Source organism: Heterodontus francisci, chromosome 45, assembly GCF_036365525.1.
Source record: "Heterodontus francisci isolate sHetFra1 chromosome 45, sHetFra1.hap1, whole genome shotgun sequence".
In the NCBI taxonomy this organism is placed as follows: domain Eukaryota; kingdom Metazoa; phylum Chordata; class Chondrichthyes; order Heterodontiformes; family Heterodontidae; genus Heterodontus; species Heterodontus francisci.
This window is the reverse complement of record NC_090415.1, coordinates 8,191,485-8,215,099: the sequence shown is the minus strand read 5'-3', so window position 1 is coordinate 8,215,099 and position 23,615 is coordinate 8,191,485. Positions and strand designations below refer to the sequence as shown.

At 44.7% G+C, this 23,615-nt stretch overlaps 1 protein-coding gene across 5 annotated transcripts in view; it reads left to right on the top strand.

Moving 5' to 3' along the window:
• Positions 1 to 22,687, top strand: part of LOC137356219 (deleted in malignant brain tumors 1 protein-like) — a 54,195-nt gene extending 31,508 nt beyond the window's left edge. For 4 of the 5 annotated variants that reach the window (XM_068022074.1, XM_068022077.1, XM_068022075.1 and 1 more), the window contains exons 11-20: positions 947 to 1,252; positions 2,900 to 3,205; positions 5,167 to 5,469; positions 6,907 to 7,212; positions 10,245 to 10,559; positions 14,553 to 14,846; positions 15,656 to 15,688; positions 17,297 to 17,413; positions 19,000 to 19,044; positions 19,632 to 22,687. In XM_068022074.1, coding sequence (XP_067878175.1) covers positions 947 to 1,252; positions 2,900 to 3,205; positions 5,167 to 5,469; positions 6,907 to 7,212; positions 10,245 to 10,559; positions 14,553 to 14,846; positions 15,656 to 15,688; positions 17,297 to 17,413; positions 19,000 to 19,044; positions 19,632 to 19,720 — 2,114 coding nt within the window. In that variant the 3' untranslated portion in view covers positions 19,721 to 22,687. The remainder of the gene's footprint in view (positions 1 to 946; positions 1,253 to 2,899; positions 3,206 to 5,166; positions 5,470 to 6,906; positions 7,213 to 10,244; positions 10,560 to 14,552; positions 14,847 to 15,655; positions 15,689 to 17,296; positions 17,414 to 18,999; positions 19,045 to 19,631) is intronic. The other variant, XM_068022078.1, reaches the window with a different exon arrangement.
• The last annotated feature ends 928 nt before the right edge of the window (positions 22,688 to 23,615 follow it).

Below are 23,615 nucleotides of genomic sequence, written 5' to 3'. Positions count from 1 at the left end.
ACTGAAACAGGCCCTTCGGCCCACAGAGTCTGTGCCGACCATCAACCACCCATTTATACTAATCCTACACTAATTCCATATTCCTACCACATCCCCACCTGTCCCTATATTTCCCTACCACCTACCTATACTAGGGGCAATTGCTAATGGCCAATTAACCTATCGACCTGCAAGTCTTTGGCTGTGGGAGGAAACCGGAGCACCCGGAGGAAACCCACGCAGACACAGGGAGAACTTGCAAACTCCACACGGGCAGTACCCAGAATCGAACCCGGGCCGCTGGAGCTGTGAGGCCGCGGTGCTAACCACTGCGCCACTGTGCATTACTAAAGCAAGTTAGCTTGTCATTATTATACTGTTGTTTGTTGGAGCTAGTTTTGTGCAAGGATTATTAATTCAAGCTGGACTTCAAATTACATAGTTGGCTGGAAAGCACTTTAGGACCTTCCTGAGCTCGCGCAAGTGCAAGCCTTTCCTCCTTTTGAACTGTAGAAATTCCTAAATTAGCTAATATATGTCTTTGTTCTACTAAGACACGAGGCATTCTCTTTCAAAGGTACGTTTAGCAATCTCCAGCTCATACCTTAACGACCATTACTTTTTTTTGTTCATTATGCTCCTAACGAACTTTCCTGACAAGAAAAACACACACAGACGAAGTGGAAAAAAAAGAGAGGGAGGTAAATCTACTCATTGCATCGTATTGGACATTCAGCCCGCCTTTCAAGTTAGCACGAACTAGACACTTTGCACTACATCCAACCCCGACTGTTACTGACGATTCACCTTGCTCTTAGTTCCCCATAAGAATTGCCCAGAACGTGTAATGCCCGGTAATGATAAGTCACTTAGCTGCAACCTATTTATCGGTAAGCACGCAGAAAACCAGCAACATCCCCTGCGTCTGCGACTGTGCACTGGATAATTGTCTTTTACACTCTTTCAGATACACCGCTAAAGCCGCAAATTCTTATGTGGAGAACGCTTGGTAAATTTTCGCAAGGTGAAAACATAAGCATCCAATGTTCCTCGCCGAAATTCTACACAGGTGCCACATTTTACCTCTACAAAGTTGGCGAATCAGCGCACATTAAAACTGTGAAGGCATCAGCGACATCCAACAGTGTCACGTTTACCAGGGCAAAGATCAATACCGGTCACGAAGGGTATTACATCTGCACGTACCAATTGGAGAGAGATGGAAGGAATTATACATCAGAGAAAAGCGATCAAGTGAAAGTCATTGTCATAGGTAATTTCAGTTCTGCAACACTTGGGAAGAGTAGGAAACCAGAGGACCTGAAGGGACGATAGTTGGCAAATGCACCAAAGGGCAGACGATGAGTAATTTTTTTTGTTTTGCAGTCATTTGTTATGATCTGCAAGGCCTGAAGTAGGTGTGAAAGCAGATTTGTAAGTACCTTTCAAGGTGATACTGGATTTGTGCATGAAAATAGGAAATAGGCATTCAGGACTATAGGGTAACAAACTGGAGTGCGGAAAACTTTCAAAGAGTTGGCACAGGCAAAGTGGGCCAAATAACCTCCTTCTCCAGTTCTTGTGAAAGGGTTCTCAGCAGAATTTTTTTTCTCTCATTCACTTTTGTTTGCTGTCTTCCTTTGAAATCGCGGACATCGGCGCAAAGAGTGTAGGGATTATTTGCTCTCAATGAATTCAATAAAATGTCAATGTTTAGATAAGTACACAAGGGAGAGAGAAAAAGAATAGAAGAATATCTTAAAAGCAAAATACTGCGGATGCTGGAAATCTGAAACAAAAACAAGAAATGCTGGATTCACTCAGCAGGTCTGGCAGCATCTGTGGAAAGAGAAGCAGAGTTAAGTGAGGGTCACTGACCCGAAACATTAACTCTGCTTCTCTTTCCACAGATGCTGCCAGACCTGCTGAGTGAATCCAGCATTTCTTGTTTTTGTAGAAGAATATCTTGGTAGGCTGAGATGACGGATGGTGGGAAGAAGCTGCCGTTGTGGCAAGTAACACTCACGTCACACAAGTGCCAGGCAATGACTATCTCAAACACGAATCTAACCATCTGCCCTTGACATTAAATGGCATTACCATCGCTGAATCCCCCACTATCAACATCCTGGGACTTATCATTGACCAGAAACTGAACTGGAGCAGCCATATAAATACTGTGACTACAAGAGCAGGTCAGAGGCAAGGAATCCTGCTGCGAGTAACTCACCTCCTGACTCCCCAAAGCCTGTCCACCATCTACAAGGAACAAGTCAGGAGTGTGATGGAATACTCTCCACTTGCCTGGATGGGTGCAGCTCCAACAGCACTCAAGAAGCTCGACACCATCCAGGACAAAGCAGCCCGCTTGATTGGCACCCCATCCACAAACATTCACTCCCTCCACCTCCGACGCACAGCGGCAGCAGTGTGTACCATCTACAAGATGCACTGCAGCAACGCACCAAGGCTCCTTAGACCGCACCGCCCAAACCCGCGACCTCTACCACCTCGAAGAGCAAGGGCAGCAGATGCACGGGAACACCACCACCTGCAAGTTCCCGTCCAAGCCCCACTCCATCCTGACTTGAAACTATATCACCATTCCTTCACAGTTGCTGGGTCAAAATCTTGGAACCTTCCCCAACAGCACTGTTGGTGTACCTACACCCATGGACTGCAGTGATTCAAGAAGGCAGCTCACCACCACCTTCTCAAGGGCAAGTATGGATGGGCAATAAATGCTGGCCTGGCCAGTGACGCCGTATCCCATGAACGAATAAAAAACGTGTTGAACGAATGCTCTCTTTCTGTTCTGTGAACACTGTGTTATACTATGTAAATACTGTAGAGTAGACATTGATTACACAAGGAAGAAAAAAGAACATAACTTTCAGTTGGATTTTTGTTCTTTTTCCAGATAAACCGCCAAAACCAACCATTGAAATATTAAGACCAACCGGCGCATTTTCAATTGGCGAGACGGCAAATATCAAGTGTTCAACTCATGATGCATATTCCGGTGTTATTTTCATATTGTCCAAAGTTGAAAGCAATACCTATATCACATCTGCCGTTGTAAAGGCAGCAGGGTTCTCTACTATCCTTACCGTCAAAGACATAAGCTCCAAAGACCAAGGAGACTACGTTTGCCTGTACCAAATAAAAAGATCGGGGAAACTATTTAACTCAACCCAAAGTGATCGCAAGCAACTAACTGTAACAGGTAGATGTCAAACATCTCTACATCTATGAAGGGCTGTAAAATTTAAACTGACTGCCAAAAGTACAAGACTGGTAAAAGAATGAAAATGACGCATGTTATCTAAACGGTGAGAGATTGCAGAGCTCTGAGATGCAGAGGGATCTGGGTGTCTGGGTGCATGAATCGCAAAAGGTTAGTGTGCAGGTACAGCAAGTAATTAGGAAAACTATTAGAATGTTATTGTTTATTGCGAGGGGAGTTGAATGCAGAAGTAGGGAGGTTATGCTTCAGTTATCCAGGGCATTGGTGAGACCACATCTGGATTACTGTGTACAGTATTGGTCTCCTTATTTAAGGAAGGATGTAAATGCGTTGGAAGCAGTTCAGAGACGGTTTGCTCGACTAATACCTGGAATGGGCAGGTTGTCTTATGAGGGAAGGTTGGACAGGCTAGGTTTGTATCCAATGGAGTTTAGAAGAGTAAGAGGCAACTTGATTGAAACATATAAGATACCGAGGGGTCTTGACAGGGTGGATGTGGAAAGGATGTTTCCCCTTGTGGGAGAATCTAGAACGAGGGGCCGCTGTTTAAAAATAAGGGGTCGCCCATTTAAGACAGAGATGAGGAGAAATGTTTCCTCTCAGAGGGTCATGAGTCTTTGGAATTCTTTTCCTCATAAGGCCATGAAAGTAGAGTCTTTGAATATTTTAAGGCAGAGGTGGATAGATTCTTGATAAGCAAGGGGGTGAAAGGTTATGGGGGGGGGGGTGAAATGTGGAGTCAAGGTGATAAACCGATCAACCATGATCTTATTGAATGGCGGAGCAGGCCCGAGGGGCCGAGTGGCCTTCTCGCACTCCTAATAATTCGTATGTTCGTGTGTTCATCACTTCAACGTGGTTGGGCGTTCATTGGATTTCCCTCTCCAAAGTTTCCTGTCTCTGTAATTCTCTCTCCTCTTTTATGATGCTTCTTATAACCTGCATCTCTGTTCAAACTTTACGTCTCTTGTCTTAATATCTCCTCAAGTGTCTTTTTATGATATAGCACTAATCGAAAGTGCCTTGAGAACTTTTGTCATTGCTGTCCAATGCAAAGTGGCAACTTAGCCTCAGTTGCACAAAACCTTCGTCAAAACTGATCATCTCGGGGCACAGAATAGGTAGAGCGCAGATTTATGCTGGGGGGAATAGTTACATTAGATGGACGAGTTTTAATTAACCTGGGTTGTATCCCCTGACATTTAGAAGGATTAAAGTTGGTTTAATTGTGCTGTTGATAATGGATTCAATAATATCGATGCAGACTACCTATTTTCTCTAGACTGGGTGAGAAAAAGTGGAAAAAGAATTGAGGTAGGTGGAGGAGGCGATAAGGATTTTTTTTTTGCATCCAAGTGGCAGAGATCTGGAACCCTCTAATTCCAAAAGGCTTGCTGCGGGAAGTGAATTCGGATTTAAGCTGCAAAGGCACGAAGGACGGAATGGCCTACTCCTGTCTCCCCGCTCCTATCTCATGGGACGGTTATACATTCAGTAATGGGAATGCCAGTGTCATGGTTCTGTTGCTGGGCCCTTCATGTTGAAGAGTTTGACTGACAATCCAGTGAACCACGAGGTCAGATCAAGGTGTCAGTTAGGGAATTTGAATTCAGTGCAGGCAATCTGAAAGTGCAAAGCTTTTGCTGGTGAAAGTGACCATGGAACTGTGGGATTGCCGCGATGATCAGTTCAGGGAAGAAAAGTTGCGAGCCTCACCCAATGTAACCTGTGTGTTGTGACTTTAGCCCTGCGTCTAAATGTTTGAATCATAAAACCCGACAAGTGAGCCTTCGGTATCAAACCACGAGCAGTGTTTCAGCTGGAAGGCTTCTTGCAGGCAACTTGGGGGTGGGTCAATAAATCCTGGCCTTTCCCCCTCCCAAGGAAGCCGAAATAAAAGCTGCAGGGATGATCTATAAGGTGCATTTTCCTTTTTCCAGACGAGTTGCAGCGCCCAGCAGTCAGTCAGCTGCGACCATCTGGCCAGTACTTGGAAGGCCAGTCTGCCGACATCCAATGCTCAGCTCCAAAGGTGTACACGGGGATTACGTTTACCCTGCACAAGGTGGGCAGCACTGCCGTGGTTGCGTCCTTTGGGCCGACTTCAAATACGACTGTCATTCTGAAAATTCGAAACATGAGAAGTCGCGAGGAGGGCTCTTACACTTGCATGTACCAAGCATCCGTTTGGGGCAGATCCTACACCTCAGCTCGCAGTGAGTTGTTGAACGTAACGTTAGCACGTAAGTGTGACATCTTTGTGACTGACTAACGGCCGGAGCTTTGAAAGTTTGTTGCGGTCCGCTGATTGCAGTGCAGCAACGTATTGACATATGAAATGCATGGTCTCGCAACGGCTCCAGTCGCGACTGTTGCGCTGGAATCGCAAAGCTGCCGTCAACAGCAGCGTCCTGGAGGGAGAGGGAGAGGGGGTGGGGGTTCACCATTGACCAGACTTCCGGCTGGACATTCTTTGGCTACCACAGTAGTTAAGAGTCTGTGCATTCTGCAATGAGTCGCTCACCGTACTGACTTGCCAAAGTCTCTCCCTTACCTACAAGGCACAAATGGGGAATGTGATGTTACATTCTCCACTTGCTCAAGTGCACCAAATACTCAAGAACCCAGGACAGCGTCCCAACCGCCGGCGACAATGTCCACTCCCTCCACTGCCCGTGCAAAGTTGCTGCAGTGTGGCACTAAACCACATGATGCATGGCAGCTGCTCGCCAAAGTACTTTGTTTTTTTTTTGACTTGGTGGCACTTGGTGGAAAAAAAAAACAAAAGTCTCCTCCACCACCCAACGGGGCAGCAGGTGCATCGGGACACCAGCACTTCCAAGTGCTCCTCGAACTCAAACACCACTCTGCCTTGGACATGTATCATTCTTCCCTCATGGTCAATGCCTCAAAATCTGGGAACTCGCTCCCGAACAGCATTCTGGCAGCACATTGAACGTACGCGGGGGAGTTAAGGACCAGCCCAGCCAACATCCTGCCAGCTGAATTTTAGGGTTGGCAGCGAATGCCAGCCCAGCCAGCATCCAATAAATGCAAAGGCGGGCTATACGCTGGCTTGAATGGATGTGAACGTTCAAAATGCTACTTTAAGTAGGCCACAAACACTTGTTTTCTGTGATTCTGTGGAGTTGCATTTCCTTAGCACCTAACAAACGTTTAACAGATGGCCAAAGGCATAACGCCCCTTAGGGGCTCCCACCTTAGGCGAATATCTGCCCAATGAGGAAGTAGAATAGGCTAGAAATTGGTCTTGGACGGCACTTGGCACCAGCTGTCTGTCATAAACCCCGCTGGATATTGGATGCCACTGACCTTAATATGAGGTGGGGGATAAAGCGGGCGCCTGTTGTGTTCCCGTGCGTTTTGTGTTATCGCCCAATGCGAATGTTTGCACCAATTACTAGAGCAGAAAATAACCTTGGGCGATGGTGCCAAATGGTCGATATTGGATTGACCACCCGTCTGTAATGGAACTGTCTTGCAGGAGCAACAGATACCACCTTTGTGCCAGTGCTGGAGAGCAGTTCTATCCCATTTCTTCTTTGCCATGTATGTGACGAGAGGTGTTTACTTTGAACGTTAAGCTGAGAATCGGTTGAACATGAACCATTACTCACTGCGATGGGTCAAAACAAGTATTTTTCTCTCAACTTTTTCAGGTCAGCCCGAGGGCCCGAAACTCACCGTGACGACACTCTTTGGTTTATTTGTCCAAGGGAAAAGTGTCCGTATCACATGTCTGGCACCCGAATACTACACAACAAACAGATTTCACTTGATCAAGAATGGCAAAGCTACCAACCTGCCGTGGATCCCCACGCAATGGGCACATCATGGCGCTGAGTTCAGGATTGCCAACACAACTGTATCTGACAGCGGAAATTACACTTGTATCTATGAAACTGAAATAAATGGAAATATGTTCAACTCCACGTATAGCAATTTCGTGGTGATAGCTGTATCAGGTGAGAGAAACAGGGTGAAAGCAAATTACATAGAAAATAGGAGCAGGAGTAGGCCATTCAGCCCTTCGAAACAGCTCCGCCATTCATTATGATCATGGCTGATCATCCAATTCAGTAACCTGTTCCTGCTTTCCCCCCCCCCCCCCCCCATATCCTTTGATCCCTTTAGACCCAAGAGCTATATCTAACTCCTTCTTGAAAACATACAATGTTTTGGCCTCAGCTGCTTCCTGTCGTAGTGAATTCCACAGGCTCACCACTCTCTGGGTGAAGAAATTTCTCCTCATCTCAGTCCTGAAATGTTTACCTTGTATCCTTAGACTATGACCTCTGGTTCTGGACTCCCCCACCATCGGGAACATCCTTCCTGCATCTACCCTGTCAAGTCCTGTTAGAATTTTATAGGTTTCTATGAGATCCCCCCTCACTCTTCTGAACTCCAGCGAATATAATCCTAACCGACTCACCTCTCCTCATATGTCAGTCCCGCCATCCCAGGAATCTGTCTGGTAAACCTTCACTGCACTCCCTCTATAGCAAGAACACCCTTCCTCAGATAAGGAGACAAAAACTGCACACAATATTCCAGGCGTGGCCTCACCAAGACCCTGTATAATTGCAGCAAGACATCCCTGCTCCTGTACTCGAATCCTCTCGCTATGAAGGCCAACATACCATTTGCCTTTTTTACCACCTGTTGCACCTGCATGCTTACCTTCAGCGACTGGTATACGAGAACACCCAGGTCTCGCTGCATATTCCCCTCTCTCAGTTTTTAGCCGTTCAGATAATAATCTGCCTCCCTGTTTTTGCTACCAAAGTGGATAACCTCACATTTATCCACATTATACTGCATCTGCCATGCATTAGCCCACTCACTCAACTTGTCCAAATCACCCTGAAGCCTCTCTGCATCCTCCTCACAACTGACCCTCCCACCCAGTTGTGTGCCATCTGCAAATTTGGAGATATTACATTAAGTTCCCTCATCTAAATCCTTAATATCTATTGTGAATAGCTGGGGTCCTAGCACCAATCCCTGTGGTACCCCGCTAGTCACTGCCTGCCATTCGGAAAAATACATATTTGTCCCTGCTCTTTGTTTTCTGTCCACCAACCAATTTTCTATCCATAGCAATACACTACCCCCAATCCCATGTGCTTCAATTTTACATGCTAATCTCTTATGTGGGACTTTGTCGAAAGCCTTCTGAAAGTCCAAATAAACCACATCCACTGGCTCCCCCTCATCAACTCTACTAGTTACATCCTCGAAGAATTCTAGTAGATGTGTCGAGCATGATTTCCCTTTTGTAAATCCATGCTGATACCACTGTTCTCTAATGAAATTGTCGTGTTGTAGTCCAAAAGTTGAGTATTGCTGAAATAGTTACACGTGGATGAAGCTTTTCATCTTGCACTCAACACCACCTCCGAAAAAATACCAATGTAAGGGAAAATAACAATTTTATACGGTATAAGAAGAGAGTGCTGATTGGTTGCAAAGCCGACTCTGATTGGTAGAGGCGTTGCCATGGAGATTGGACCAGTTTCGGGTGACTGACAGTTAACTGCTAAGCTCTGTTTGAAATTTAAACCAGGCAGCTTGATTCTGATTGGTCGAGGCATTGCCCTAAGGAATGAACCAGCGAATGGTCATCACTTATTTATTTTTGAGCTGAAACAGTCGCAATGCTTGTACATAAGTGACAGCAGTGTCGTGTGTCACCAGCTCTCGTATTCAATAGGTTATTGAAGTCTGCGTTGCAATCATAGATTGTGCAATGGTCGCTTTATTTTCCTGGGGAACGAGAAGGACAGATTTGGGCAAATTGCTGAGCTCTTTCAAAGGCACGATGGAGTGAATGGACCACTGTTTGATTCTATGAAAGGTGTGAAATCTAGCTCGGGTTGAATTTAGATCTGCAGCAATGCAGGATCTAGATGTTGAAATACCAGCCCTGTTTCAGTTGGTTGCTTCTGTTGCCACACCCAATCATTCACACAGAGCTGGGCGGCACAGTGGGCGCAGTGGTTAGCACCGCAGCCTCACAGCTCCAGCCACCCGGGTTCAATTCTGGGTACTGCCTGTGCAGAGTTTGCAGGTTCTCCCTGTGATTTTCTTTTTTAAGGGATACAGCACTGAAACAGTCCCTTCGGCCCACCGAGTCTGTGCCGACCATCAACCACCCATTTATACTAATCCTACACTAATCCCATATTCCTACCACATCCCCACCTGTCCCGATATTTCCCTACCACCTACCTATACTAAGGGCAATTTATAATGGCCAATTTACCGATCAACCTGCAAGTCTTTGGCATGTGGGAGGAAACCGGAGCACCCGGAGGAAACCCACGCAGACACAGGGAGAACTTGCAAACTCCACACGGGCAGTCCCCAGAATTGGGTTTCCGCCGGGCGCTCCGGTTTCCTCCCACAGCCAACGACTTGCAGGTTGATCGGTAAATTGGCCATTATAAATTGCTCCTAGTATAGATAGATGGTGGGGGTACGGTAGGAATATGGGATTAATGTAAGATTAGTAAAAATGGGTGGTTGATGGTCGGCACCGACTCAGTGGGCTGAAGGGCCTGTTTCAGTGTTGCTATTAAATCTGCTTCCACCATCCTTTCTGTCAATGCAATCCATATCATGTTAACTTGTAGTACAAATTTTCTTAGCATCCTGCTGCTTCGAGTTGCAGTGCGGGATTGTATTAAATTTGTGTCCTCTGGTAACTGAAACTTATAACCATTCAACAAGTTTCTCTTTATTTATTTTATAATGAAGCCTTCAAATGCATTTGACATCTCGATTCAATCTCGTCGTCACCTTCTCTGCTCTAAAGGTAATAGATCCAGTGTCTCTAGTTTCTCCACATAACTGAAGTTCCAAAGATGAATGTAATAAACCACGCGTCAATTTCGCATCATGTTCAGAGCCGAGGACACAGCGACGGATGGGTGACGAAAATATCAGGATGCTCATTTCTTTGTGCATTGTCAAATGGATGCTCTTGTTTCAACAGAAAGAGTGGAGATACGGCTGATGAATGGAAGCAGCATTTGCTCGGGCAGAGTGGAGATCTTGAACAATAAAACGTGGGGGACGGTTTGTGACGACCAGTGGCAATTGGCGGACGCTCAGATTGTGTGCAGGGAACTGAGATGTGGAACCGCAGTCTCGGCGCTGACTCACGCTTATTTCGGTAAAGGCACCGGCCCGATCGTGCTGGACGACCTGGACTGCAGAGGGACGGAACTATTTTTGTGGCAATGTCCTTCGCGGCACTGGGGTCAACATAACTGCCACCATGAAGAGGATGCCGGTGTAATTTGCTCTGGTAAGAAACATTCAGATAGACGCATAGGGTTTTTTTTGTTATAACATTGCTTTGACCTGTTTACCTGTCATTGATACATCAAAAAAATCCATGTGGACCAATTGCCCTCAAGGTATGGTATTGTCAGACAATTATAGAAGCAAGAATGAGAAAGAGTGGAAGTGATCATATTGTAGAACCATAGAATATTACAGTGCAGAGAGAGGCCATTTGGACCATCATATCTGTGGTGGTTCATTGCTGGAACTATCCAATTAGTCCCACTACCTTCTTCTATCACTAAATCCCTGCCATTTTCTACCCTTCAAGCATTTATTCAAGACTTATTGAAAAGTACCATTGCACCTGTTTCCATGGACCTTTCATGCAGCACATTCCAAACCACAATAACTCTGCTCATTTCATCTTTGGCCTTTTTTTTTTTGTTGTTAAGTCTCTGCCCTTTGGTTAAAGTCCCTTAATCCATATATACTCTCTCAGAAACCTTCTATTATCCATGTGGGAGACGATAAGCACCAAGTGGTATTAAAACAGAAAATGAAGCAGAGGTGGGAATGCTGGTCATAGAGTCATAGAGTCACAGAAGGAGACCACTCGTCCCATCGAGTCCATGCTTGCTCTCTGTCGAGTAACCCAATCAGTCCCATTCCCCCAACCTTTACCCACAGCAAGTTTAATTCTCTCAAGTGCCCATCCAATTTCCTTCTGAAATCATCAATCCTCTCCACCACCCTCCGTGGCAGCTAGTTTCAGGTATTCGCACTCACCCTTTAAAAAGGTTCTTCCCCACCTACCCTCGGTCTGTTTGGCCAACATACTCATCTGTGTCCTCTAGTCCTTGTACGATCAGCTAATGGGAAGAGTTTTATTCGTCTACCTTTTCTAAATATGCCATAATCTTGTACACCTCCATCAAATCTTCCCTCAATCTCCATTGCTCCAAGGAGAATAACCCCGGCTTCTCCAACCTAACGTTGTAGCTAAAATCCCTCATCCCTGGAACCATCCTGGTAAATCTCCCCTGCTCCCGGTCAAAAAGCCTCGCATCCTTCTTAAAGTGCAGTGACCAGAATTGGCTGGAATACTCTAGTTGTGGCCAAACCAGAGCTTTATAAATGTTCAGCATCACCTTCTTGCTTGTTTGCTTAAGACCTCTGCATATTCTGTGCAGAGAATACACCTCTGTACACACGATTCGGGCCGAATTACATGTAAATGGCCTGAAGCTCTGCAAATGGGATTTTAAATTAACAACAAAGATATCGAAGTCCAGTTGACTTTCGAAATGTAGGCCACAAATGCATCACGGGCGGTGGAACAAATTGGGCCTCATTTCATCAGCCACTGGTTCTACGGAACACCTGATGTTTAATTCCACCGACTGCAGGCCGAACCCACACTGCCCATTTTGCGCCACTGCCCGAGATGAATTTCTAGCCCCCATATTCCTTGGACCAGCTGATGACAGTGTCTCCACCGAGTCAGATGGGAGATTGATGCCTTCTGTAAACGTGGACAAGCGTATTTGTTCAGCTTTTTGTCAAAAGGTATTGCGTGTTAAAGTTAGCCTGGAGTAATGGATTCTTCGCATGAGATAACTTTGTTCACCCTCACAGAATGATCATGATATATTTCATTGAGGGCAACGGGGGGGGGGGGGGGCAACGACTATTATAGAATCATAGAATGTTACACCACAGCAAGAGGCCATTCTGCCTGTGGTGCCTGTGCCAGCTCTATGAAATATCTATCCCAAATAGTCCCACTCTCCTGCTCTTTCCCCAATAGTCTTGAGCATATTACTTATTCAAGCATAATTCCAATTTTCTTTTGACTGTTACTATTGAAAATCATGCCACCAAACTTTTAGCCAGTGCATTCCAGACCAGAACTCGCCGTGTTAACAACAAATCAACCTTCCCTCTTTTTTATAGTCATTTCCTTAAAACTTTGTCCTTTGATGAACGACCCACCTGCCAGTAGGAGCACTTCCAAGGGACTTTATTAGAAACGACCTCCCCACCCCACGCAGTGCTGAACATCTCGATTCAGCTCATGATCTACCCTGCCCTAATGAGAACTGTTTTCTCCTCTCCACCAAAGGAAAGACCATCATTCCTAGTATCATCACTGTGCTTGCTTGTATGGGACATAGAAAGCATATCACGAAGCTGCATGACCAATACCCCAAAAGGTTTCTGGGGTCCACGAGGAAGCAAATTGTGAAGGAGATATGATATTAGTACAATGCCCTCCCTCCTAACCCATCAGAGGGCGGCTGTCTGTATTTGTGGTGAGGTTCACGACTTAGTCACACCAGGCTATTTGCACCTGGAAGATGCCGACAGACAACAAGTTGCAGTTCCGGGGTTGTATGAGGCATGGACCTTGACATTCCGTTCTGCTGGTCAATTCCTTCTGTTGAATACTCAATATGAACGCTGTCTCTCGCCATTGAAATTGACCATACTTTCCATCTAATTCTCAGCCAACTACTAACCTAGTAAATGGTTAAGTGTAACTGCACAGGGGAACTCCGTGAAGCAGAGGATATTTAACTTAGACCTGAACAAAACAGCTGTAACAATATGCGTGACCAAATCAATCCCAATTTGTCACATAAATCGGTGAAATTCGACTTGAAGGGACGGGGAAGACGGGTGATATCATATGGAATGCCAGTGACATCTCATTTGATAATCAGATCTATCATCTGGATTTAAGGCCGAGAGTTGAAAAGGCGGCCGGTGCAATGTCACTTATTTTCCATTAACACTCTCGAAACGACTGCTCAATAACGTTTCCCCGAGCTACCATTTAAAATGCAACAGTCCAGATCAGGAGAAAAAGAACCCTATGAGTTGGATAGTCCTATTCTTTTTACAGGTAGAGTATAATGCAAATAGAGACACAAGGAGTAATGGTACATTGTTGCACTGTGGAATAAATGCTGTTATCATCCTGTAGTATATTTTTTCCGGGAAATATGTGGTGTGTCTTTAAGACAGCAAAGGATCAGTACTGCTTTAAGAAAAAACAGGCCTCAGGAGTTACTGAGAAAGTGCATTTTGGTTGCTGTTGGATGCAACCATGCAGAGAGAGAACGAACCAATTTTAAAAGATGCATCCTGGTTGCCTTGGATACAGCTACTTGGACTGAACATCGAGAGATACATTTGTTACAGTTTAATTTTGAACTGGCTTACAGTGGAAGAAACAGCCTGTTCTAACAGAGGGCACAGACAGAGAGCTCTGTGTTCGCACCTGAAAGGAGATCTCTCAGACCATTTAAACTGAAGGAAGAAAATGTACTCTGTTTATTTACTATTCTCTCTCAAAATTCAAAAAACATCAAGCCAAACAGAGATCTCTGATAATATAAACTGAAGGAAGGGAAGTTAGACAGCAACAATCAAGAATTCTGAAGCCAAATTGATTCATTGAACAGTGTTTGCAAGTTGCTAATTGTAGAAATTCATCACTCGAGAAGGAAAGCAACAATTTTGACTTCTGGATTAGACTACGGACTGCTCTATTGTTGAATAACCTTTTGTCCCCATCGGACGGCTGTGAGGACTTCAAACAACGTTGGACTGCTCCACATCCGGCAGGGGCGTAAATTTGCAAGGGCTCAATTTTTTATTCTAATTCAAATGCTCTTAATATCTTAGTAGTGTTTAAGAATTTCGTTTTCCTGATTAAACAGTTAATTAGTTGAATTAAAGACACTTGGTTTGGTTAGCCTCATTCGAGGGTAATACATGGTACAATTTGGCTGGGTCTTTAATTTGGGGCGTTTAAATATGATATGTTAGGCTATCTGTGGAGGGACGGGATTGAGTTAACAGTGTGTTTCTCCCACCACAATCAGAATCGTATATTTTAATAGGAGGCATTGACAAGAGTGGTCGGTTGTAACGATGCTAATATATATATGATGACTGATGCTTCAATAAGAATATTTAAACTACTTCTGGTCATTACGCATTCCAGGACCGAAGCCAAGATTATCCGTGCTTCCTGATTATGATGTCTTTGTAAAAGGCGAGTCCCTGACTTTGAAATGCACACTTAAAAGTCACAATGCAAGCAAGCGGCTGGAATTTTTACGGAACAGTGTTTATCTTTCGCACCAAGAATTGAATCCCGAAGACATCTCTGCAACGTTAAATCTCAAGAATATCGGTGAAGGTGATCAAGGGGATTATACTTGTCACTATGTATACTTAGAGGGAGATCAGTGGATACATTCAACTCCGAGTGATCCAGTGCAAGTGACCATCACAGGTGAGATCTGCAGCTAAATCTCGGGAGATTTCAAGTTGAAAACGAAGCTGAATGGGAATTCAGCAACAGACAAATTTACCAATTGCGATCAAACAAGGATTTTCTTTCGCGTGTGTTCATTTGTGGGAGTCGCTGACTGGGCCCACATTGATTGCCCATCCCTAAGTACCCCTGGCAACTGAGTGGCTTGCATGCTGAGCCATTTCAGACAGTAGTTAAGAATCAGCCACATTGCTGTGGGTCTGGAGCCACATTTAGGTCAGACCGGGTAAGGACGGCAGATTTCCTTCCCTAAAAAAAATTAATGAACCGGATCGGATTTTACTTTAGACAAACTGGGAAGCACATTAATCATCTACGGATGTGTGGCATTCGAATGTAGAAAGAAATCGGAGAAAAGGTAACTTGTACATGTGTTAACAAGACCACAAATAAGTATAGTGAAATAATTATCCAGTATCAATGAACAGCAGAAACAATAATGAATTGGAATACTTTATTGTCAGTGCGTTTCCTCCTTAAAACCTTAATTAGGGATGAGCAACAAAGGCTGGCCTTGCCAATGACTCTCTGAAGAGTTTTGTTTTTAAAACTTATCTTGGGTCAACAATTTATGCACAGCGGGATGACAAAATTGACTCCGACTTTGATACACGTGATCTGCATCCTGATGATCATAAGCAGTGAGCTCCTGTTGTCTGTATTGTGAACAAAAAGTGTCATGTAATTGCGCCACATAATGGTGACTGTTCAGGCATAACGCATGTATGGGCCTTTCAATTTAACTTCCCTTCTGTTTTCCTGCACAGATACACTTACAAAGCCAAGAGGAAATTCTGCAGGTACTGGTCACCGCCATTTATCAGTAAAAACATTACTCCCAATTTCACACTGTCTTATTATTAGGGTTGATACAGAGACTCTCGCTGTTTCTTTATGCCATGTAAGCATGACATCCTGCGCTTTTGAAACTAAAATTAATGATGGGCACGTTTGCTCCGCTTGTTTGAATCAAAGATCAACTCAACATTCATGCTTTCGTTGTCAAGACCCAATGGGATTGGTAATGAAGGATCCAGGTCGAATCGGATCTGTCTAATGATTGACCCATCTGTGTCTGTCTGTCTGTCCTTCCGTCTGTCTATCTATCTATCTGTCTGTCTATCTATCTATCTATCTGTCTGTCTAGCTATCTATCTATCGATATGTCTGTCTGTCTATCTATCTATCTATCTATCTGTCTGTCTGTCTGTCTATCTATCTATCTGTCTGTCTGTCTATCTATCTATCTATCTATCTATCTATCTATCTGTCTATCTATCTGTCTGTCTGTCTATCTATCTATCTATCTATCTATCTATCTATCTATCTATCTGTCTATCTATCTATCTATCTATCTATCTATCTATCTATCTATCTATCTATCTATCTGTCTGTCTGTCTGTCTGTCTGTCTGTCTATCTGTCTGTCTGTCTGTCTGTCTGTCTGTCTATCTATCTATCTATCTATCTATCTATCTGTCTGTCTGTCTGTCTGTCTGTCTGTCTGTCTGTCTGTCTGTCTGTCTGTCTATCTATCTGTCTATCTGTCTATCTATCTATCTGTCTATCTATCTATCTATCTGTCTATCTATCTGACATGCGTTCAGTTGATCCATCCAACCTGATAAGTATTGGTTTTCCTTTATGCTTGCCTCTTTCGAAATCCAGTTCTGATGAAAGAGTTTTCTTTTGATGCTAACACATACTGACCAAAAGGATAACTGTAAGAAAATAACTTATTTTGGATTTTATTGACTGCTTTATTTATGTAGTTGCCCATTTATACTTGAACACATCCAGCTTTCACAAAGGTGTATTAATGGCAATAATGTTATCTGGATGAGTGCAGCTCCAGCAACACTCAAGAAGTTCAACACTATCCCTGACAAAGCAGCACAGTATGATTGGTACCTCACCACCAGATTTAATGTTCAGTCCCCCCCCCCACTCCCCCCCCACCTCCCCCCCACGCACAGGCGCACAGTAGCTAACATGGTGAAGTGCAGCAACTCGCCAAGTCTCCCACGACAGCACCTTCCAAACCCGTGACCTCTACCACTGAGAAGGTCATGAGCAGCAGGTCCATCGGGACAACACATGCTCCCCTCCGAGTCACTCACCATCGCGACTTGGAATGATGTCAACGTTCCTGCACGTTCGCCAGGTCAAAATCCTGGAATTCCCTCCGTACCAGCACAATGGGTGTACCTGCACCACATGGACTGCAGCGGTTCAAGATCCCGGCTCACCAGTACCTTTTCAAGGGCCATTAGGAATGAGCAATAAATGCTGGCCTTGCCAGCGACAGCTCACTTCCAGTGAAGAAATAACACATACTCTTAGTTTAATTTGGCTCAACTTTCTGCAAATGTGCATGGAAATGTATTTATATTTCCCTACTTTACTTAGGATCATTGAAGAGGAAAGGGATTATCGGCCTTTGCGTGGGTACATTAATTTTCCTCGTGATTGCATTCTTTGTTGGAAACCACTATCGGAAATCCGGATTCATTTGGGCAAGGAAAGGTAGGAAAGAAAAGTATTGATGTCCAAGTCATTCTGAGATGGACGGATTTTCAACCTACCGCCTCAAGTGTAAAGCTCATCGTGTGGATCAATCGCCAATGTCATGGGATCGAGGGTCCTAACTCTCACAGACATCTCCCAAATATCATGTCCCATATCGCAGCAACAGCAACTTTCTCACTCTTAGTAGCCCCCACGTTACCCTCTATGTCTGATTTGTAACTGATGTCTTCTACTGTGAAGACAGGCACAAAATATGTGTTCAATGTTTCTGCCATTCCTCATTCCCCAGGATAATTTCTCTGTTTTTGCTTACAAGGGATCAATATTGACTTCAGCTACTCTCTTCCTTTTAATACTTGTAAATAATCTTGAAATCAATTTTTATATTCCTGGCTAGATTACTCTCATATTCTATTTTTTCCCTTTTTATCAATCTTTTGGGTCGCTGTTTCCTGGTGTCTAAAACACTCCCATCCCAAATCCTCAGATTTGCAACATTGCAAGCTTTTTCTGTTAATCTAATACTATCCTTGACCTCCTTTGTAAGCCACGGATAGATCTTTCTCGCTGAGGTTTTGTTTTTCAATCTAATGTATTTTTGTTCAAAATTTTGAATCGTTTCTCTCACCATGCGTTTTAGTCTATTTGCCCAATCAACCCTCGCCAGCTCTCCCCTCTTACCTCCATCATTGGCTTTAAGTTTAAGGTTATCTGTTGTGATCGGAGTATGCCCTTTTCAAACTTAATGTTCAGTTTAGTTGTATTATGGTCACTATTTCCCGTGGATCTTTTGACAATGACATTACTAATTAATCCTGCCTCATTGCACAACATTAGATTGAAAATAGCTTTATCCTCAGTTGGTTCGACAACATATTGCTCACAGGAAACAGCTACGAAAGTATTTTATAGACTCATCTCCTAATGCCTATTGAACGGTATAACTACTATTAGGGAGGGGGGGTGGTGGGTGTTGGTGTGGGGGGCAAGAACTACTCTCATCAGCGTTTTCTGACCCTTCTTATTCCCAATCTTCAGGGTCGGGTTAGCTCAGTTGGCTAGATGGCTAGCGTGAATTGCAGAAACATGCCAACAGCGCGGGTTCTGTCTGTGGTAGCACTTGGCACCTTGCCCCACGCTTGAGAAATGTGACCCTCAGGCTATATTACCAACTGTTTCTCTCTAATGGGGAGAGGTGGCTATGGTTCTTTGGGACGATGGCTCGAGCAAAGTCCTAATCTCCACCCAGACTGATTCTACTTCCTGATTTGCTGGGCCAACTAACGTCCTTATTAACAAGGCTATCCACCCCCCCCCCCCCGCCACACACACACCGCCGCCCCCCACTTTTCTACTCTGTTTGTCTTGTCGAAATTTTGTGGAGCATGGAATAGATATGTCCCAACATTGGTACCATTGTTTACATTGTAACTCCTCGCTGAATTAAAATTGCTGCCTCTGAATTCCTTACTGGGTTTATTCGTGACTGTCTTATATTTATGACACCTAGTTTTTGGGTTCCTCAGTAAGTGGTTAACATCTTCATTATGTCTACCCTCTGAAATCCCTTCATATTTTTACAGACTTCTCCCAGACTTCTCTTTTCTGGAGAAAAGAGCTTCTGCCTGGTCAGTATTTTTCTGTTAGTTATAACCGTTCGTTGAACAAAATCATTCTTTTTTCACCTTCCTCATTGCCTGTACATTTTTTTTGTTTTAGTCACGCTGGGAGACAGGTTCTCAGAGAAATATCGCTCAGTCAGGAGCTGCCATCATGGGAGCTATCTTGAAATGGAACATCCTCATTTGTGCATCTTCCAATCTCCTGGATCAATCTCCGACACGGCTGCATACTTTGCAACCGGTGATGGAATTTCCCCAGGAAGATGAGACTCAGTCGTAATGACACTCTTGTGGATGACCTAACCCATACCTCCCTCCCAGTCCCAACCTTTAAGAAGGCCCGCACCCCGCACCCACATCCCCGGCCCCCACCCGGTGATGTAATGCAGCACCAAATATGACCAGGCATCCGTGTGGAAACTATGGTCTGGGCATCTTGCAGAATAATCAATGGGGACATTCCCGGAAGAAAATGCATGAAGCAAAACAAATGCAGCCAGTCCAAAATATAGGTTAATTAATTGACTTTATTGTTAAGCTGTAATGTTTATCTATATCATGGTTCCATCACAATGTATATTTCCATTCGACAGAAAGCCGGACTCATCATCTGCAGCCACTAATTGTGAATCAGGAGGAACTCGACCGCACTGAATACATAGATGATGATACTTCCATATGAGATGTCAATGGCGTCAATTCCTTGGCATCATTTACAAGGCAAAATGGCGAAAGAAACAAAAGTGACACCTCCATTGTGATCTTTGTCAGTATTATGTGTATAAATTGCTCATTTTGAATGGAACCACTTCCTTTGTATTCCTCGGCAACGATTTCTGCAGCTCGAAATGACTTGCACTTCATTTCCAGTGGCTACAACATCCGTGAATTGGCCGTGCATCAAACTCCAGATGCCCCGTGGAGTCCCCTCTTGCGATGCACGGTCAGCCTGAATCACACTTGGATATGGTTGAGGGCGGCAAGATGAGGGTCTGCACCAATAAAACATGGCCCACGTCAAAGAACGCACTAGAAAACTGTCTTGGACGGCTGGTACCACATCACCTGGTTTATAGAGGGCCCGATATTCGCTTCGAGATGGGGTGGGGGGGGGAGACAGTGACGTGGTGGCAAGATCACTGAGCTAGTCATCCAGAGGCCCAGGACAATGACTTGGGGACATGTGTTCAAATCCCACAGCAGCAGCTGGTGGAATCTAAATTGGAATAACAAATAAAAAAAAAAGAAATCTGGAATTAAAAACGAGTCTAAGCATGAAATTCTCATCGATTGTTGTGAAAACCCATCTGGTTCACTGATGCCCTTCAGGGAAGGAAATCTGCCGTCCTTTCCCCAGTCTGGCCCACATTTGACTCCAGACTCGCGGCAATGTGCTTGACTCTTAACTGCCCTCTGAAATGGCCCAGCAAGTCATTCAGTTGTCAAGGGCAGTTAGGGATGCACAGCACCCACATCCCACGAAAGAATACAAAAAAAAATAGCCATTGAAGTCAATGGACCTGAATATTGTTTTTAGTTTTTGAGATACAGCACTGAAACAGGCCCTTCAGCCCATCGAGTCTGTGCCGACCATCAAGCACCCATTTATACTAATTCTACATTACTCCCATATCCCGAACACATCCCCACCTGTCCCTATATTTCCCTACTACCGACCTAGACTAGGAACAATTTATAATGGCCAATTAACCAATCAACCTGCAAGTCTTTGGCATGTGGGAGGAAACCGGAGCACCCGGAGGGAACCCACGCAGACACAGGGAGAACTTGCAAACTCCACACGGGCAGGACCCAGAATCGAACCCGGGTCGCTGGATGGAGATGGTGAAAGGGGGGGACAATAACTGTAGTGAGACAGGGACACCAGCAGATGGAGATGGTGAGCGGGGGGACAATAACTGTAGTGAGACAGGGACACCAGCAGATGGAGATGGTGAGAGGGGGTACAGTAACTGCAGTGAGACAGGGACACCAGCAGATGGAGATGGTGAGAGAGGGTACAATAACTGCAGTGAGACAGGGACACCAGCAGATGGAGATGGTGAGAGGGGGTACAATAACTGCAGTGAGACAGGGACACCAGCAGATGGAGATGGTGAGAGGGGAGACAGTAACTGCAGTGAGAGAGGGACACCAGCAGATGGAGATGGTGAGAGGGGAGACAGTAACTGCAGTGAGACAGGGACACCAGCAGATGGAGATGGTGAGAGGGGGACAGTAACTGCAGTGAGACAGGGACACCAGCAGATGGAGATGGTGAGAGGGGGACAGTAACTGCAGTGAGACAGGGACACCAGCAGATGGAGATGGTGAGAGGGGAGACAGTAACTGCAGTGAGACAGGGACACCAGCAGATGGAGATGGTGAGAGGGGAGACAGTAACTGCAGTGAGACAGGGACACCAGCAGATGGAGATGGTGAGAGGGGGACAGTAACTGCAGTGAGACAGAGACACCAGCAGATGGAGATGGTGAGAGGGGGACAGTAACTGCAGTGAGACAGGGACACCAGCAGATGGAGATGGTGAGTGGGGAGACAGTAACTGCAGTGAGAGAGGGACACCAGCAGATGGAGATGGTGAGAGGGGGACAGTAACTGCAGTGAGAGAGGGACACCAGCAGATGGAGATGGTGAGAGGGGAGACAGTAACTGCAGTGAGAGAGGGACACCAGCAGATGGAGATGGTGAGAGGGGAGACAGTAACTGCAGTGAGAGAGGGACACCAGCAGATGGAGATGGTGAGAGGGGAGACAGTAACTGCAGTGAGACAGGGACACCAGCAGATGGAGATGCTGAGCCATTGCTGATGGGAGATTCTGTGTTCCTGAGAGTTTGAAAGTTTCCAAAAGTTTGAGGAGTTTACTTTCTGTAAACTTGAGATGCTGAATGAAATAATTTCAAGTCAATTTGTGTTAAATGGCTATCTTCCTACTATGTGAACACTTGTAACATTAAACTGGTTCCTGTTTGGAAAAGTATTGTTAGTGATGAAAGATAATTTATAAATAAAACAACAGCATCAAATTAAACTCAAACAATCATTTACAAAACTCTCTAAATAAGTTGTGTTGAGTTCTTCATCACTAACGTTATGACATCTCTCTCTCTCACTTCTCTTTCTATGCTGGTATCTTCTGTAATATAACTCAGAGTAATTGAAGTTTTGATCCGATTGTCTTTTGAAAGTTAATTTTGAATCTGCTTTCAGAAACCTGTCAGTGAATTTCAGACCAGAATAACTCCCTGCCTAATTGTTTCTCCCCTCTGCTAGTGTAAACAGTCTCTTCTCACGTCTCCAAACTGAGGGAAATATTTTGAATACAATTAATTTCTCCAGGACAGCAACTGCAGAGGAGCTGAAACCTCCTGAATGTGGACAAGCAATGAACATAAATCATCTCTGAATCCCCCAGGAGAGCAGAGGAAAGAAACAGTCAGGAAGCAAATGGAAACAAGTGACACTTTATTACAGCAGCAAAAAACTCTTTGTCAGAATGTGGAGGTCGTTCTCGCTGAGCTTTATATAAACTGGAGGTGACAAGTGGAAGATCTTTCATACAATTTGTGTTAAATGTCCATTTCCCAGCTTTGTAAACCCTTGTAACATTAAACTGGTAAATATTAAGAAGGTATTTTTAATTGATTACAGCCTAATGCATAAATACAGCAGCAGCAAAGAATGTGCAAAGTATCAGTGAGAAATATAACTGTAAATATGGGTGAGAATTGTGTGAAATGTCACCAGTTGTTAAAGTTCTCTTGGCTGCAGCATTAACCGGGCTCGAGTTTAGTTTGAAAGACAGTGGAATTGACAATCTGAATAAAAACTGTCTGTTTATACTGCAGTCAAACAGGTGTCTCCAGCAAAAACTGAGTGCCAGAATTTCAAGGTAACTGCAGTGAGACATTTTCAGTCATTTTCTGAACTTTCTGTTAACTGGAGGTGAATAGTGGGAGACATTTAATACAATTTGTGTTAAAAGGCCATTATCCAAACCAGCCTCTCCAGGTTTTAAATGACAGCAGTTTATCTGTTCTGTTCATGAGGTTTTTGGGGGAGGGAGAGAGAGAGAGAGAGAGGCAGACAGGTTTCTGTGTGGAATGGTCCATTTGGGATATGGCTGGAATATCCCTCTCTCCCCCATTCCCTGTTTACACAGAGACTCACCTTGGACTGTCCCAAACCTGGGAGGCAGTGTCCAGATGAAGGAAGCTGATAGCTGGTTGGGTGAGCTGTATTTGGGTGGACTGTCTGTTTTGAGTGACAGGTTCTGGGATATATTAGGACAACATCAGCCTCCATTCTTTCTTTCCATGCGGCTGGTTTGTTCAGGTGAGTTTCTGTATCTCAGTCTCTGTGTCTCTGTGCCCAGGTGAATTGCAAGCGGCTTAGTGTGTGTGTGTGTGTGTGTGAGAGAGTCCAGTCTGAATCCCCTGCTCTCTCTGTCCCAGTCCTGACCCTTGTCTCCAATTCCCACCCCAATCTCCCTCTCCAGGATCTTTTCCCCATGGAGGAGCTGATGGAGGGGAGGTGTTAGAGTCCAATGATGGAGCAC